The sequence below is a fragment of the Nicotiana sylvestris genome, chromosome 2 (genome assembly GCF_000393655.2).
Source record: "Nicotiana sylvestris chromosome 2, ASM39365v2, whole genome shotgun sequence".
Taxonomy (NCBI): Eukaryota; Viridiplantae; Streptophyta; class Magnoliopsida; order Solanales; family Solanaceae; genus Nicotiana; species Nicotiana sylvestris.
The window spans coordinates 97,754,577-97,773,025 of NC_091058.1; the positions used below are offsets into that span (position 1 = coordinate 97,754,577).

The 18,449-nt window shown below is 39.8% G+C and overlaps 1 protein-coding gene across 6 annotated transcripts in view; it reads left to right on the top strand.

The window, feature by feature from the left end:
- Positions 1-8,427, top strand: part of LOC104238401 (probable starch synthase 4, chloroplastic/amyloplastic) — a 33,324-nt gene extending 24,897 nt beyond the window's left edge. For 2 of the 6 annotated variants that reach the window (XM_009792746.2, XM_009792747.2), the window contains exons 18-20: positions 2,749-2,810; positions 2,929-3,025; positions 3,214-3,580. In XM_009792746.2, coding sequence (XP_009791048.1) covers positions 2,749-2,810; positions 2,929-3,025; positions 3,214-3,330 — 276 coding nt within the window. In that variant the 3' untranslated portion in view covers positions 3,331-3,580. Of the gene's footprint in view, positions 1-2,748; positions 2,811-2,928; positions 3,026-3,213; positions 3,581-4,007; positions 4,075-6,714; positions 6,817-7,018; positions 7,080-7,569; positions 7,622-8,329 lie in introns of those variants that run through there. The other 4 variants (XR_011405411.1, XR_011405413.1, XR_011405414.1 and 1 more) reach the window with 4 other exon arrangements.
- The last annotated feature ends 10,022 nt before the right edge of the window (positions 8,428-18,449 follow it).

Sequence of the window (18,449 nt, forward strand, 5' to 3'; positions counted from 1 at the left end):
ATCACAACTTTGGTGATTTTTGTGTTCTTGAGGATTTGATGATGAAATCTAGTATTTGGATGTAAGAATGATATTAGAACTCATGTATATTGAGTAAGAATCAACCCAAAATATCATTAACAACTTATCTTAGTTGGCTGGACTTGATTTGAGCTTAAAATCACCTCTTGACCTCAAGAACCCTAACCCCAAAAGCTCAAAATACTCTCTCCCCGACTTTGTACTTGTAGGCCCAAATTTCTGGGTTTCGAACACTGCCCCAGACTCTTCGCATTCCTAGTTCACTCCTCCTCCAAGCTCGGATGCGAACCCGGACGCTATGGTTGTACTTCAGTGCCAGCCTTTGGTAATCTGATCATAACTTCTTGTCGGAATGTCCAATTGACGAACGATTTGAAGCGTTAGAAACTTGACTCGAAGATCTTTTATTTGATAGGTTGTTCACCACATAACTCCTTATATATATGTATATCTAGATATGCTCGTCTAAAGTTAGGTCCTGCGCGTACTCATTTGGAACTTTAGTCTATCATGCAATTTCTAACTTGACTTGTCCCAAGGGCTCTCCTTAGGCCCTATATCATTTCAAGTACACCTCGTACACTTGTTATTATGTTCATGGAATATCTTTCATATTGTTAATTAGCATTCGCATACAAATAAATGTAACTAGCACACGTCGAACCTCTTAATGACCTTATAATATTTCAGAACTTTTTCCAGGGCACTACGTTCACTGTCAACCTGATCCATAGATATCAGATTTTTCTTGAGGCTAGGAACATGTCGGACATTTTGCAATTTCCATAGCGTCCCTTGTGAAATCCTTATATGAACTTCACCTTTCCCGACAATATCCAGAGGTTCGCCGTATGCTACATAAACCTTCCCGAATTTTCCAGCAATATAATTATGCAATAATTCTTTGCATGAGGTAGAGTGAAAAGATGCTCCTGAGTCCAGAATCCAAGATTCGACTGGGCTATCTGCACAACAAATTAGTGCATAACCGACTTGTTTAGCAATCACATTTGCTGAATTATCATCCTTGTATTGGTCGTTCTTCTTCTTCTTTGGCTCTCTACATTGACTACTGTAATGACCCTTTTTATCACAATTCCAACAAGTAATGTCTTTGCGGTTTTTTGATTGCCCTCTTCTCCTTGACTTTGATCTGCCACGACTATGACTTTGTCCTCTTTGGCTGCTTCTCCTCGTGCTTTCAGTATTAAAAGCAGATCCTAGGGAATCACTTGATTCACTTCAGCGAATATCTTCGCTTAGAACCAAGTCTCTAATATCATCCAATTTGAGTTTAGTACTTCCCAATTAACTGCTAACTGCAGTTACTATAGCAGACCAACTCTCCGGTAGAGATGATAATAGAATCAACGCCCTGATTTCGTCATCGAATGTTATATTAACACAACTCAACTGAGTTAATATTACACTAAACTCATTGATATGTTCCGTAACAAATCCACCTTCTGTCATCTTTAAGTTGAACAATCGACGCATCAAATAGACTTTATTTGAAGCAGATGGCTTCTCGTACATATTTGATAACGCCTTCATCAGGCCTGCAGTGGTTTTCTTGTTATTGATGTTAAACGCCACATTTCATGTTAGCGTCAAACGAATCACACCAAGAGCTTGGCGATCTAATAGATCCCAATTCGCTTTGGCCATATTCTCTAGTTTTACCCTGGTCAGAGGTAAGTGTAGTTTTTTCTGGTACAAATAATCCTCTATTTGCATTTTCCAAAATTCAAAATCTTTGCCATTTAACTTGTCCATCTTAACCTTTCCTTCTTCTGATGCCATTTTTCACAATTTTTATATGAATAGTGCCTGCGAATAGTAACATCGGATACTACTCTGTGTAAGAAAAACTGTCCAACCGTATAAGGTAGACAACAATCACTATTGGTGAACAGTACTATCACTATTAATGAATAGTACTTCATTATTGTGAATAATGTTAGTATTGATGATCAATAGTGTCACACTATTCTTGTGAATAGTACCTGCATCAATACCGTACTTTTTTACCAGAATTACATTGTATGTACTTTGATACCAGTTGTTGAGAAGCGTGTCAGGATAATAGACGGGAAAAATATTTAAAAGAGAAAAGCAATAAATTGCACAAGACAAGACAAGATTTACGTGGTTCAGCAATTTTTGTCTACTCCACGACCACAGAAAGAATAGCTCTTTATTAATTGAAGAGAAAGAAGAGGTTGAGAGATGATTTACAACTGAAGAAAGGGTTGCCTATTTATAGGCAGAACGTCTGCTGGAAAAAAAATCAGTAAATGTGAATACGAAGAGGACGACACCACAAACTGCGCGCCGAATTCTTCTTTGACATTTGCAGCCAGCATTTCATGACTCTTATTTCTTTCTGTCTCTTTCTATCTTTCCTTTCTTTCTTTTTCTTTGATTTTTCCATTTTGCTCACATGGGTTTGTCACATCACAATTTACCATGCAAACATTGGCCGCACATTTTGCTTCAGATGAAGAAGGATTCTCAAAATTAGAAAACATACTATCATTAGATGAGTACTCATGATACATGTATCATTCTTTTGCTTTCCACAGTGAATTGATTAACCTTTTTAATTGACACACAAATTGACATCATGTTTGCTTCCCTTTAGAGTCTTTAGATTTTAATCTGCCTGCTTTTTTGTATATATCCTGAAATTTTAATGCTTCTGATGGTTTCTCTGTTTATATGTAGCTCAAGGCCATGAGATATGGAGCTGTGCCTATTCTACTGAATTTTACGGACAGTAACTTCGGGTTAGTTAACAACATATGCAAAATGAGCTGAAAATTTTCATCCTGTGTTATCTATGGTTTGTTATTTCCTTGACTGTTGAGAAAGTTCACGTCTTTCTTTAAATTACTGGACAAACAGGCACTTTATGGACCATGATCTTGAGGGCACCAAATTCTCTCGTTATATCAAAGATACCTTCGCCAATATGTCCCTGAACCAAGCAATTGAAGGACTTGTATGTACTTGAGTCTTTCCAAAGTCTTTCTCACCTCCTTCCCCCGTTCCCCTCCCATGGGCCCGAAAGAACTTAACAAATGAATATGAAAAAACTTTACTCTTATTCAGCTGTCTGCTCCTGGTAAGTACTTTACTACCCAGAAAAGAGCAGGCTTTTTAATCGTGCTTTATGTCATGTTATTACAGAAGAACAACCCTTCAAAATGGGACAAGAAGATTGTCGATGCCATGACAAAGGATTTTTCGTGGGAGGCAGAGTGCTGTGACATTCATATCTCTGCATATACAGCAATAAAGAACTAGTAAAATAGATTTTCTGTACATATTCATGTATTTATATCTCTGACCACGCCTTTACATATAGTCTAGCGGAGGGTCTTTTGTTATCTTAAGAAAGAAAAAAAAGATTAGAATGTCTATCCTTTTATAGTCAATTGTTTTAGTCAGTAGTACGGACATAAGTGCGGGCATTGCCCATTCTAACAAATAATTGAATGTCCTCTCTAATGAATAATCGATATGAAGGAGTACATCTGAAAAACATTGGTTGTTCTGTCTTTCCCCTCTTCTATGACACCCCAACCCCTGTCCCCACTCTCTCCATCTAAATGACAACACCATCTAAATGACAACAACAACAACAACGACCCAGTGAAATCCCACTGGGGTAGGGGGAGGGTAGTGTGTACGCAGAACTTACCTAGGAGTAGAGAGGCTGTTTCCGATAGACCCGAGGGACTTTCTCCACCTAAATGAGAAAGTCCGAAAACATAAATGTTTAAAAGAATGAAAAGAGAAGGAAAACCTTGATCAGCTTTTCCTTTACTTCGCCTTTTCCACCCTGCTTTATGCGTATAGGACAACTTATGTCATCATTCTTTGGGATGAATAGAAACCTAAGGTAAACTAGTATTTTTTTTCTGCTGGTTAATTAAGTTGATATTTGAAGTCACTTTGCTAATGTTGTCGCATCTTATCAGAGGTTACAATTTGCCTTTTTCAAATGTAAGTGGGCTGCCAGAGATATGGACCACAGCTGATTTTCGTGTAAGCTTCTTCTCAAATTTTAAGCCTATAGTATTTACTAAGTTGATGATTAATCTTTTTTGAAGCTTGTTATCTTTAGAACGAGAAGCTCCTTTGTGAATTCTTACTTGTTTGAAGTTGGTTTTTGAGGGAACAATAACCATTAAGTATCCGCTAGACTGCTACATGTTATATGGTGGATTTGCTAAGAGTATCCGCTAGTAGACAACTAATATCCATTTTTATGATTCTTGATTCAATTGATACCATGCAATGCTGTTATGGTTTAGTGTGTCACCAAGATTGAAGGATAACAATATCATATTAGAAAACGTTGTACATTCCAAAGTTAGAGTTTTTGAAATTTGAGGTCGCGAACTCTATAGATCTCATTTCAAATTTGTCCATATTTAGGAGCTCTGCTGGTTTCCCGGTACACAGTAAATTCTTGTTGGTGCTTTAAAATCATTTTGCGTTTGTATTTCTGCAAATCTATCTGTATACTGTAGCTAGCCATTTCAAGTTTCAGCACTGATACTGAGGTTGGTAGACTGAAATAAATTTTTCTAGGCCCTAACATCGAAAGCGACAGTAGAGCAGCAGTACTTTGTGTCGTCAACATTGAATTCATTATCTGCTAACAAACGACCCACCAAACAAATATGCCCTTTTCTCCATTTTGAACATCTAGGAAAAAAGGATCAGGCCCAGCAAATTCACTTCCGTGGTTCAGAGTTTGTTGGGTTGGCCCAGGCGCTAACCTTATCATGTGCTACAGATATGACTGACCGGAAGCACAGAAATAGTTGTATAATTTCAGCAGAAGTGTGAGTCTTGGTCATAGTATTTGGTCAGAGAGGCAGATTTAAGATTTGAAAGTTGTGGATGTCCCACCCTACATTTATAATACAACTCTAGACCCACCACTGTTAATAGACCTAAAATTTTATGCAGTAATATCCTTTCTGGAGATCAAACAGGTGGATTGTCGCTTTTGATGGGTCACAAGTAGGGGTTTTCATGGTTCGGTTTGGATCGATTTTTCCTAAAAAGAAATCAAACTAAGCAAGTCGGTTTTTCAAATATTGAAACCAAACCAAACCAATTAAGTCAGTTTTTTATCGCTTTGGTTTATGTCGAATTTTGCCAGTTTTTCGATTTTTTCTGTTATTTATCGGGTTTTTTCTAAAATATGAGACATACACTATCAAACACATATTCCGGCGACTACATTTTGAATGTAACACGATCAAACTAATTGCATTTTGAGAAATTCATTATTTACCAAGATATATTGAAGATCATTGAATCAAATAGTGAAGAATAATTTAAGGACTCAATTAAAATTAAAAATAGATTATTTTTAATATGAAATGGATTCTTGTACTTAGCAAAAGAAAACTACCAATCAAACTAGAATGTAAAGGCAAAGAACTAGATTATTATAATAGCAAAGAACTAGACTATAAGTGGAACGATTAACATGTACCATAAAATTTTAAAAACTTGTATAAATATATATATATATATATATATATATATATGTGTGTGTGTGTGTGTGTGTGTGTGTGTGTGTGTGTGTGCAATAATAATTTTAAATAGCTATTTAATGTCTATAGTCAATTTGGTTCGGTCTTTTCGGTTTTTTTTTTTATTAAAATAGAATCCAAACCAAATTTGATCTGTTTTTAAAATTCAAAACTAAAACCAAACCAAACCAAAAAAGTATCGGTTTTTTTGGTCGGTTTAGTTAGTGTTTCGGGTTTTTATAAACACCCCTAGACACAAGTACGTAATATACTGTCTAGGAAGATGTACTTAGGACAATGTAGTGGTGTCTAACGGGCCGGGTCACCCCGTTTCCGGACCGACCTAGACCGGTTGAAATCAGAATCGGCCCAGACCGGTACAAGGGGGTCGGGTGGGGCTGGGTTAAAAGGGTAGGGGGTTTGGTCCATTCACCTATTTTCAACCGGTTAACCAGACCGGTCAAACCTGGTCAACAAAAATACTGTAGAATCGGTTAAACCGGCCCGGACCAGTTAACGACTAGTTTTTTTTGTTACAACCCATATCCACATGTGTTAGTTCATGCCATATATTAGTTAACATAAATCCAAGAAAGGAATTATCTTTGAGATGATAAGAAGTCAATCATATTGGTCTTAAGTGATACAAGAGTGTATAAGGGTGATTAACAAGTATTAGAAGTTAAATGAATCAAGGATGTTGTAACTCGTATTTTCAAGTAATCTAGCGGTGCTTAATACACTCAAGAGTTCATTTATTAAGGTATTTTAATCATATAATATCCGTATCATAAGTCTTGAAGTCAAACGAGTTATGAAACAAAAGTCGACAAAAGTTGTCGCAACTTAGGTTCATAATTTTACTTAAACATTAGGTCAAATGTTTCTAATCTTTTCTCCTAATTTACAAGGAATTACGGGGTGATCTACCAACCAAATTAAAGATCTATGGGTCTAGTTTCCAACGCATTAAACCGTTCATCGATACGATCTCGGAGTAGAGAGATATTCGCGTTTTCGCGAGACTGCGCCAAGCACCTCTCTATGGGGCCCACTAAGGCGGTTTAAGATATTTGGACCTATATAGGATGCCTCCAACCCGTTTTAAGTCATTTCTTCTCACTATTTTCAGACCTTAGAACCCTAGGAACATCCTCTCAAGGTTCTCTCAAGATTCAAGACCCAAAAAAGGGGCAAACAACACAAATCAAGTGTCGGGAATTCCGTGGCGCTAGTAAGTCTCTTGTTCTTCTTGTTGTTGCTCATTTTTGTGTCGTTCCAGCTCGTGTGGGAGGTTGTTTTAAAGGGTTTATGTTCTGTAAATACTCCCTCATGTTCTTAATATCAATCCTAGGTGATTTCAAGCCTTCTAAAGTGATTCTAGTGCCGAAAAACACTAATTGATCGCTAGTTTCGCTTTTTTGTTGTTGTGGCAGCATTGGAGGGATATTTCATGGAAATTTAAGGTCAAATTGGAGTTGTTATTTCTGTATAAAGGTAAGGAACCTCTTACTCTATATGTATTTAAGATTATCCAAGTTGCGGCTAAGCCATTGAAGCTAGAACTTGTGAAATATATATCGAAAGGCTTGGTAGTAATGTTATTGTTTTGTGGACTGTTTTGCGTTGCTGTTGGGCTGCGTATTTTACTACTGTTTTGTGGAGTTTTGGAGGAGGAAGGGTGTGGAGAAACACCATATATATGTAGGGTTATGGGCTGATAGTTATTCGTAACATTTCCAGGTTGTTTGACACGACTACGGTGGTCGTCGTATGTATGGAGTGATTAGGCTGTGTGTGGACTATTTTGGGAGGCTCAATATGTTTATTATTGATGTTGTTTGGGCTGTTTGGTGACTGTTTTGAATGGTGTGAGGTCATATATATAGGGGAGGTGCTGTCCGTTTCATCGTAAAATAGGTTGTGGTCGATACATAATAGTTATGACGCTTAAATGATAACGATAGTATCGTTTCTCTTATTGTAGACTAAGGAGTTTTGACAATTGCATAGCTTGAGATTGGGGCAGTATATACAAGGTATGTGAGGCTATACCTTTCCTTCTTTTGCACGACTCCGCTTGTACATAATGTAATGAACGAGCTTCCACGATACTCTACTCTTAGAAGCTAGTAGTACTTACATTGTTTTCCCTCTTATGGAACGATTGATGTTAATGTTGCTTCTCTTATTCTTATGTTATCAATGTTGTTGGTACTTCCTGATTCTTATAAGGTTCATAGTGAAGAGTTAGTCCTAATAACGTGTACAGAGGATACTGACCTTACGTCACTCCGAAAGGTTTAGAATGTGATTCCATGAGTCGAACATGCATTATATATATGTATCTATTTTACTCTACCGAGCCACGCTATAGTTGTCCGGGTACGGCACCTATTGTGCAACCACTGATCAGTTGGGTTTTACCGAGCTCCACGTGGCCGGGTACGACTCTACCGAGCCTTATGATAGCCGGGTACGTTTTTTTTACCGAGCCTATTATGGCCGGGTACGATATGATGATGATGATGCCCACAGAGGCGAATGTTTTAAGGGTTTATGTATTTATACATATGTATCATGCATTTCATGTAAGTAGCCCTCAGAGGTACTAAGATGTTACAGGTTGTATATTCTCTATCCTTGCTTACATTACTGATCGTATTTATGGTTCCCTGCCTTACATACTCAGTACTTTATTCGTACTGACGTCCTTTTATTTGTGGACGCTGCATGTCGTGCTGCAGGTCCTGATAGACAGGCAGGTGCAGCTCCCCCACCACAGTAGGCTGTCCAGTTCAGCGGTGATTGGCGAGATCCCTTCTCCGGACTTGCCTTGGTCTTGGTATGCATTTTTGTTATAGACATTATGGGTATGTTGGGGCCCTGTTCCGGCTATGTTGCAACACTTATGTTCCTTTAGAGGCTCATAGACAGGTGTCGACTCATGTATAGTTTGGTATGCCTTGTCGGCTAGTTTTTGTTGTATAGTCTTTCATAGTAGCGTGGTAGCTCATACCTTATATGTAGTTTCTTGATTGTCTGGTCATCCCCTGCTATGTATGTTCATGCCGTCATATTTTATTGCTGGTTGTCCATGATCCAGGTCTACCATTTATATTGATCTCGTCAGCCCTAAAAGATAATAATGAAGGTTAGATGAAATGTACGTTGGTGCTCGGCAAGTGTGGTCGGGTGCTAGTCATGGCCCTCCAGTTTGGGTCGTGACAAACTTGGTATCAGAGCAAGTCTGTCCTAGGGGTTGTCTATGAGCCGTGTCTAGTAGATTCTTGATTATGGATGTGTAGCGCGCCACATTTATAATCAGGAGGCTACATGACATCTAGGGTTGTTACCTTCTTCCTGAATCTAGATCGTGCGTAGAGTTGAGTCGTAAGTGTTCGTCTCTAATATTCACCTTGTTTTTTTCAGTGATGCCTTCGACTAGGAAGCAAACGATTAGTAGACGGCTTGATACAGCAGCGGGAGAGGGTACCAGTCAGGTGCCCCAAGTCAGAGCAGGACAAAGTGAGGCTCAGAGTGAGATGCCCTCTCATACCTCATCTACTCCATCTCTTCCAGAGGATATTAGAAGGCACCCAGCGCCTCCAATTCCTCCGTCTGGTACTCCAGACCAGGATATGCGGAGTGCTTTGCAGTTATTGACTAGCTTGGTAGTTGCTCAGGCTCAGAGGCAGAATACAGGTGCTGCTGAGAAACCAGTTAGTACAAGAGTTCGTGATTTTATTAATTTAGACCCTCCAGTGTTTACCGGATCAGACCCCAAGGAGGACCCACAGACTTTTATTGACCAGGTTCATCGTACACTTCGGGTTATGCATGTTAGTGATACAGAGGCAGTAGAGTTGGCTTCTTATCGGCTACGGGATTTAGCGGTTCTCTGGTATGATAGTTGGGAGAGATCCAGGGGTCCGAACCCTCCTCCAGCTGTGTGGAAGGAATTTTCTGAGGCCTTTCTTCGTCACTACTTGCCAGTTGAGATACGACGAGCTAGAGCTGATAAGTTCTTGAACCTTAGACAAGGTAATATGAGTGTGCGAGAGTACAATATGCAGTTTGATTCTTTGGCAAGGTATGCTCCCCATATGGTGGCCGAGATGAGTGATAGGGTGCATATGTTCGTGAATGGGTTGGGACCACATCTGATAAATGAGTGTACGACAGCCTCCTTGGTGGAGGGCATGGATATTTCCCGTATTCAAGCTTATGCCCAGACCCTAGAGGATCGTAAGCGCCAGCAGAGGGCAGTTAGGGAGCAGGATAGGGGCCAGCATAAGAGGGCGAGATTTGCAGGGTATTCTGATGACTTCAGAGGCCGCATCAGGCCACAGTTTTCGAGGAGTTCGGCGCCACCTGTAGCTAGTGCTCCTCCACAGTTTCAGAGGCCTCGATATGATCGATCCTATTCTGGTCCAGGTCAGAGTTCGCGGGCATCTGGCTCGCAACATCACAGGGATACTAGTCAGATGAGACCCCCAACACCACATTGTGATCAGTGCGGCAAGGCCCACTTTGGACTGTGTCGTCGAGGTTCTGATGCATGCTATTCGTGCGGGCAGCCTGGCCATATGATGCGGGATTGTCCTAATAGAGGAGGTGATGGTATGGCTCAGCCGACTGGATCTGTGTCTGGTTCTTCCTCATCAGTTCGACCTCCAGCACGGGGTTTTCAGCAGTCGACAGGTCGTGGTAGGGGTAGAGGTGCAGTGCCGAGTTCGAGTGGTGCTCAAAATCAAACCTACGCTCTAGTAGGTCGACAGGATCTCGAGTCGTCTCCAGATGTTATTACAGGTATTATATCTGTGTTTTCTTATGATGTATATGCGCTGATTGATCCGGGATCTACATTATCATATGTTACACCCTTTGTGGCTAATAAGTTTGGCATTGAACCTGAATTGATAAGTAAACCCCTTGCGGTATCTACTCCGATAGGAGATTCTGTGATTGCTAGAAGGGTATATAGAGGTTGCACTGTGATGATTTGTAGTCGTCAAACCTCGGCAAATTTATTTGAGTTAGAAATGGTTGATTTTGATGTGATAATGGGAATGGACTGGTTGGCCTCATGCTATGCAAATGTTGACTGTCGTACGAAGATGGTTAGGTTCCAATTTCCGGGTGAACCCGTCATTGAATGGAAAGGGAACATTGCTACACCGAAAGGTAGGTTTATTTCCTATCTTAAGGCAAGGAAAATGATCTCAAAAGGTTACATTTATCATCTCGTTCGTGTTAGGGATGCGGAGGCGAAACCGCCTACTTTACAATCAATCCCTGTGGTCAACGAATTCCCAGATGTTTTCCCAGATGAACTCCCAAGCCTTCCTCCTGAAAGGGAGATTGAGTTTAGCATTGATGTGTTGCCTGACACTCAACCGATCTCTATTCCTCCATACAGAATGGCCCCGGCAGAGTTGCGAGAGTTGAAGGTGCAGTTGAAGGACTTGCTGGATAAGGGCTTTATTAGGCCTAGCACTTCACCTTGGGGTGCACCAGTCCTATTCGTGCGGAAGAAAGACGGGTCGTTACGGATGTGTATCGACTATCGACAGTTGAATAAGTCTACTATAAAGAACAAGTATCCACTTCCAAGAATTGATGACCTGTTTGACCAACTCCAGGGTGCCAAGTATTTCTCCAAGATTGATTTACGTTCAGGGTATCATCAGGTGAGGGTTAGGGAGAAGGATATTCCAAAGACGGCCTTCCGGACAAGATATGGGCACTTTGAGTTCTTGGTGATGTCGTTCGGGCTAACAAATGCCCCAACAGCTTTTATGGATCTCATGAATACTATATTCAGACCCTATCTTGATGTGTTCGTGATTGTATTCATTGATGACATTCTAGTGTATTCTCGTTTGGAGGCGGAACATGCGGGCCACTTGCAGATAGTATTACAGACGCTTCAGGATCGTAAGTTATATGCTAAGCTCTCCAAATGTGAATTCTGGCTGAACTCAGTAGCATTCCTTGGCCATGTGATATCTGATGAGGGTATTAGTGTCGACACTCAGAAGATCGATGTAGTAAAGAATTGGCCGAGACCTACAACACCATCAGAAGTCCGCAGCTTCCTAGGGCTAGCAGGATATTATAGGCGGTTTGTAGAAGGATTTTCCTCTATATCATCACCATTGACTAAGTTAACACAGAAAGCTACCAAATTCCAGTGGTCTGACACTTGTGAACGTAGTTTTCAGGAGTTGAAGAATCGATTGACATCTGCACCAGTGCTCACTCTTCCTGAAGGAACAGAAGGTTATGTGGTATATTGTGATGCCTCAGGTATAGGTTTGGGGTGCGTATTGATGCAGCGTGGGAATGTGATTGCTTATGCATCAAGACAATTGAAGAAGCATGAAAAGAATTATCCAACCCATGATTTGGAATTGGCTGCAGTAATATATGCTTTGAAGATATGGCGGCACTACTTATACGGCGTCCATGTTGACATCTACACAGATCACAAGAGTTTACAATACATCTTCAAGCAGAAAGAGTTGAATTTGAGGCAGCGTAGGTGGCTTGAATTATTGAAAGACTACGACGTCGAGATATTGTATCATCCCGGTAAAGCCAATGTTGTGGCAGACGCTCTCAGCCGTAAATCAATGGGAAGCTTAGTACATATTGAGGCAGGTAGATGGGGGTTGATTAAAGAGCTTCATCAGCTAGCCAATATGAGAATCAGATTGTTAGACTCTGATGACGGAGGTGTTACTGTACAGAATACATCAGAATCATCTTTGGTAGCCGAGGTAAAAGCACGACAATATGAAGATCCTATCTTAGTACGATTAAGAGAAAGCATTCAACAGTGTAAAAGTATGGCTTTTGGGATCGGAAAAGACGGGGCACTGAGATACCAGAGCCGATTGTGTGTGCCTAATGTGGCAGGGTTGCGAGAGAAGATTATGAATGAGATTCATCAATCCCGATATTCCATCCATCCCGGCTCGACAAAGATGTATCATGATGTCAAGGAGCAGTATTGGTGGGATAATATGAAGAAGTCTATTGCAGAATTTGTAGCCCAGTGTCCCAATTGTCAACAAGTAAAGATAGAACATCAGAAACCCGGTGGATTGCTTCAAAATATAGAGATTCCGACCTGGAAGTGGGAGGTGATTAATATGGACTTCATTATTGGATTACCTCGCTCTTATCATAAGTTTGACTCCATCTGGGTGATAATTGATCGACTTACAAAATGTGCCCATTTTCTGCCAGTGAAGACAACTTACACGGCTGAAGATTATGCGAAGTTGTATATCAAGGAGATTGTTAGGCTTCATGGTGTGCCCGTATCTATTATATCAGACCGAGGAGCTCAATTTACGGCTAACTTTTGGAGGTCTTTCCAGAAGGGTTTAGGCACACAAGTAAATCTCAGCACTGCATTTCATCCGCAGACTGACGGACAGGCTGAACGTACCATTCAGACACTAGAAGATATGCTACGAGCATGTGTTCTAGATTTTAAGGGGAATTGGGATGATCATCTTCCACTCATAGAATTCGCCTACAATAATAGCTACCATTCCAGTATTAAAATGGCCCCATAAGAGGCACTATACGGGAGGAGATGTAGATCACCAGTTGGATGGTTCGAAGTCGGTGAAACAGAATTATATGGGCCATATTTGATTCACCAAGCTATTGAGAAGGTGAAAGTGATACATGAGCGATTGAGGACGGCACAAAGCAGGCAAAAATCTTATTCTGATGTCCAACGTCGTGATCTAGAGTTTGAGGTTGGTGATTGGGTTTTCCTGAGGATCTCACCAATGAAGGGTATTATGCGTTTTGGGAAGAAAGGTAAGCTGAGTCCAAGGTATATCGGGCCGTATAAAATTCTTCGACGAATTGGACAGGTTGCTTATGAGTTAGAATTGCCATCCGAATTGGAATTTGTCCACCCGGTATTCCATGTATCTATGTTGAGAAAATGTATTGGAGACCCTTCTCGAGTCGTCCCTATCAAAGATGTACAAGTTACAGAGGACCTATCATATGAAGAAGTGCCAGTGGCGATATTAGATCGGCAAGTCCGCAAGCTGAGAACAAAAGATGTAGCTTCCGTCAAAGTATTGTGGAGGAACAAAAATATGGAAGAAATGACATGGGAAGCAGAAGAGGAGATGAAGTCTAAATACCCTTACTTATTCCAGAATGAAGATAACAAGGATGCTGGTGGAAGACAGGATACATTGGAAGGTGAAACGGCTCTATGAGGTAAGCAATAATTTGAGAATACTCCTCCTTAATACAAAATGGTGATATGTAGATAATGTAAATACGCATAATGCTTTGTGTAGCCTTGTGAAGCCATATGTTGGGCTTAATTACTTGCAAGTTTTGCTAGTGACCATTTTATAGGGGAAAATTGATCGGAAATTTCCATTGGAATCCACGATGATTTAAACTCCCCATAAACCCTTACATTCGAGGACGAATGTTCCTAAGGGGGGAGGGTGTTACAACCCATATCCACATGTGTTAGTTCATGCCATATATTAGTTAACATAAATCCAAGAAGGAATTATCTTTGAGATGATAAGAAGTCAATCCTATTGGTCTTAAGTGATACAAGAGTGTATAAGGGTGATTAACAAGTATTAGAAGTTAAATGAATCAAGGATGTTGTAACTCGTATTTTCAAGTAATCTAGCGGTGCTTAATACACTCAAGAGTTCATTTATTAAGGTATTTTAATCATATAATATCCGTATCATAAGTCTTGAAGTCAAACGAGTTATGAAACAAAAGTCGACAAAAGTTGTCGCAACTTAGGTTCATAATTTTACTTAAACATTAGGTCAAATGTTTCTAATCTTTTATCCTAATTTACAAGGAATTACGGGGTGATCTACCAACAAAATTAAAGATCTATGGGTCTAGTTTCCAACGCATTAAACCGTTCATCGATACGATCTTGGAGTAGAGAGATATTCGCGTTTTCGCGAGACTGCGCCAATCACCTCTCTATGGGGCCCGCTAAGGCGGTTTAAGATATTTGGACCTATATAGGATGCCTCCAACCCGTTTTAAGTCATTTCTTCTCACTATTTTCAGACCTTAGAACCCTAGGAACATCCTCTCAAGGTTCTCTCAAGATTCAAGACCCAAAAAAGGGCAAACAACACAAATCAAGTGTCGGGAATTCCGTGGCGCTAGTAAGTCTCTTGTTCTTCTTGTTGTTGCTCATTTTTGTGTCGTTCCAGCTCGTGTGGGAGGTTGTTTTAAAGGGTTTTATGTTCTGTAAATACTCCCTCATGTTCTTAATATCAATCCTAGGTGATTTCAAGCCTTCTAAAGTGATTCTAGTGCCGAAAAACACTAATTGATCGCTAGTTTCGCTTTTTTGTTGTTGTGGCAGCATTGGAGGGATATTTCATGGAAATTTAAGGTCAAATTGGAGTTTTTATTTCTGTATAAAGGTAAGGAACCTCTTACTCTATATGTATTTAAGATTATCCAAGTTGCGGCTAAGCCATTGAAGCTAGAACTTGTGAAATATATATCGAAAGGCTTGGTAGTAATGTTATTGTTTTGTGGACTGTTTTGCGTTGTTGTTGGGCTGCGTATTTTACTACTATCTTGTGGAGTTTTGGAGGAGGAAGGGTGTGGAGAAACACCATATATATGTAGGGTTATGGGCTGATAGTTATTCGTAACATTTCCAGGTTGTTTGACACGACTACGGTGGTCGTCGTATGTATGGAGTGATTAGGCTGTGTGTGGACTATTTTGGGAGGCTCAATATGTTTATTATTGATGTTGTTTGGGCTGTTTGGTGACTGTTTTGAATGGTGTGAGGTCATATATATAGGGGAGGTGCTGTCCGTTTCATCGTAAAATAGGTTGTGGTCGATACATAATAGTTATGACGCTTAAATGATAACGATAGTATCGTTTCTCTTATTGTAGACTAAGGAGTTTTGACAATTGCATAGCTTGAGATTGGGGCAGTATATACAAGGTATGTGAGGCTATCCCTTTCCTTCTTTTGCACGACTCCGATTGTACATAATGTAATGAACGAGCTTCCACGATACTCTACTCTTAGAAGCTAGCAGTACTTACATTGTTTTCCCTCTTATGGAACGATTGATGTTAATGTTGCTTCTCTTATTCTTATGTTATCAATGTTGTTGGTACTTCCTGATTCTTATAAGGTTAATAGTGAAGAGTTAGTCCTAATAACGTGTACAGAGGATACCGACCTTACGTCACTCCGAAAGGTTTAGAATGTGATTCCATGAGTCGAGCATGCATTATATATATGCATCTAATTTACTCTACCGAGCCACGCTATAGTTGGCCGGGTACGACACCTATTGTGCAACCACTGATCAGTTGGGTTTTACCGAGCTCCACGTGGCCGGGTACGACTCTACCGAGCCTTATGATGGTCGGGTACATTTTTTTTACCGAGCCTATTATGGCTGGTACGATATGATGATGATGATGCCAACATAGGCGAATGTTTTAAGGGTTTATGTATTTATACATATGTATCATGCATTTCATGTAAGTAGCCCTCAGAGGTACTAAGATGTTACAGGTTGTATATTCTCTATCCTTGCTTACATTACTGATCATATTTATGGTTCCCTGCCTTACATACTCAGTACTTTATTCGTACTGACGTCCTTTTATTTGTGGACGCTGCATGTCGTGCTGCAGGTCCTGATAGACAGGCAGGTGCAGCTCCCCCACCACAGTAGGCTGTCCAGTTCAGCGGTGATTGGCGAGATCCCTTCTCCGGACTTGCCTTGGTCTTGGTATGCATTTTTGTTATAGACATTATGGGTATGTCGGGGCCCTGTTCCGTCTATGTTGCAGCACTTATGTTCCTTTAGAGGCTCATAGACAGGTGTCGACTCATGTATAGTTTGGTATGCCTTGTCGGCTAGTTTTTGTTGTATAGTCTTTCATAGTAGCGTGGTAGCTCATACCTTATATGTAGTTTCTTGATTGTCTGGTCATCCCCTGCTATGTATGTTCATGCCGTCATATTTTATTGCTGGTTGTCCATGATCCAGGTCTACCATTTATATTGATCTCGTCAGCCCTAAAAGATAATAATGAAGGTTAGATGAAATGTACGTTGGTGCTCGGCAAGTGTGGTCGGGTGCTAGTCATGGCCCTCCAGTTTGGGTCGTGACAAACTTGGTATCAGAGCAAGTCTGTCCTAGGGGTTGTCTATGAGCCGTGTCTAGTAGATTCTTGATTATGGATGTGTAGCGCGCCACATTTATAATCAGGAGGCTACATGACATCTAGGGTTGTTACCTTCTTCCTGAATCTAGATCGTGCGTCCCCCTCTTCTTCATTTCTTCACTCATATCTTATTTCTCAAACTCAAATTCTCAATTCAAGTTAAATCATGTCTCGTACTTCTAGAGTGCGCTCATATGTTTTGGAACACTTTGAGGTGGTAGAAGAAAATGAAGAAGTTCAGAAAGTAAAGTGCAAGAACTGTGGTCGAGTGTTAAATCTTCGTCCAAAGTGTGGCACATGCAGTTTAAGGAGGCATATGAAGAGTTGTCTTGAGCGTCCTCCGGAAATTCGTATTTAAGTTGATTTGAGACAATTTGTGTTATTTTAAAATTATTAGACGTATTTATGCTTAATGTTTTAGTTTGTTAGATTAATTTGAAGTATTATTATGCATGAAAAATTAGTTTTACTCTTTTTTTTGTTAATTTACTTGTTAAATGAAAACTTCAATTTTGTAATTTTGAAATAAACGTAGCACTTGCAATTTATAAGTGCAATTTTTTCCCATCGTCATTGTATTCATATTTTTTACTTTATATTAATATAACTTACAATAGTTATATAAAATACAAAAACAAAAAAAAAAAAATTACAGTAACCCGGCCCAGCTCGGCCCCTTGTACCCGTAATCCTTACTGTTTATTTTTTACCCGGATGAACCCGAACCCATTAAACCCGATAAGTCCCAACCCGTAACCGGCCCGGACCCCAACCCATACGGTTCCTAAATTTTCCTACCCAGTCTGGCCCGGTCCACCCGCTAGACACACATAGGACAATGTATTAGTGACGAGTAGAGTACTTTTTGCGGAGTAAAAAAACAGGTATGTGTATCGCAATCTAAATGAGATTCCTCGGACTTAAAAATAAACACTACTCCTCTACTTAGTAATTATATTTCGAGTCACAAAAGTCACGATTTGGATCTAACAGTTATGATTTTACTAGTCTTTGATCTCTTTTGCAGTTGTGGCTCGCACACCTTCCTTTTTCTTAAAAAATAAAAGAAAATCTATCTGACTTCAGTGAATCAGCGTGTATTCAAAACTTGAAGCTAAAAGCTGGTGGGTCTAAATTCAAATATTCTTAAGCTTCAAAAAGGTTCTCATCATCATTTTATAATCAGAAACTTTTCTTGCTAAACTCAAAAAGGTCTATGTCCACACATAATTCCAAAAAGTAAATACTTCACTGTAAAAGAAGCATCGTAGAACTTTGTTGTATTATCTTTCCAGCCCACAAAATTCCACAAATACCCTGTCTGTCTCAACCAAACACAACAAGATGTAACGATCAAGGGTCACTATCGTTAACTAAATTGGAGGATAGAATTTTTCCTCCCCCATCCACCCTGAAGGTAAATCCCATCACCATATTTAATGATATCAGCAACATTTAAAGAGCTATAAAAATAAGGATTTATATAGCACGAAAGTATTTTTAGATTTGTAATTGAATAGTACGTTTTTTAATAAAAGTATAAACTGTTAATAAATAATTTATTGACACATTAGTATTTTGAATTTAAAATTCTAATTTCATATTTGGCGTGGG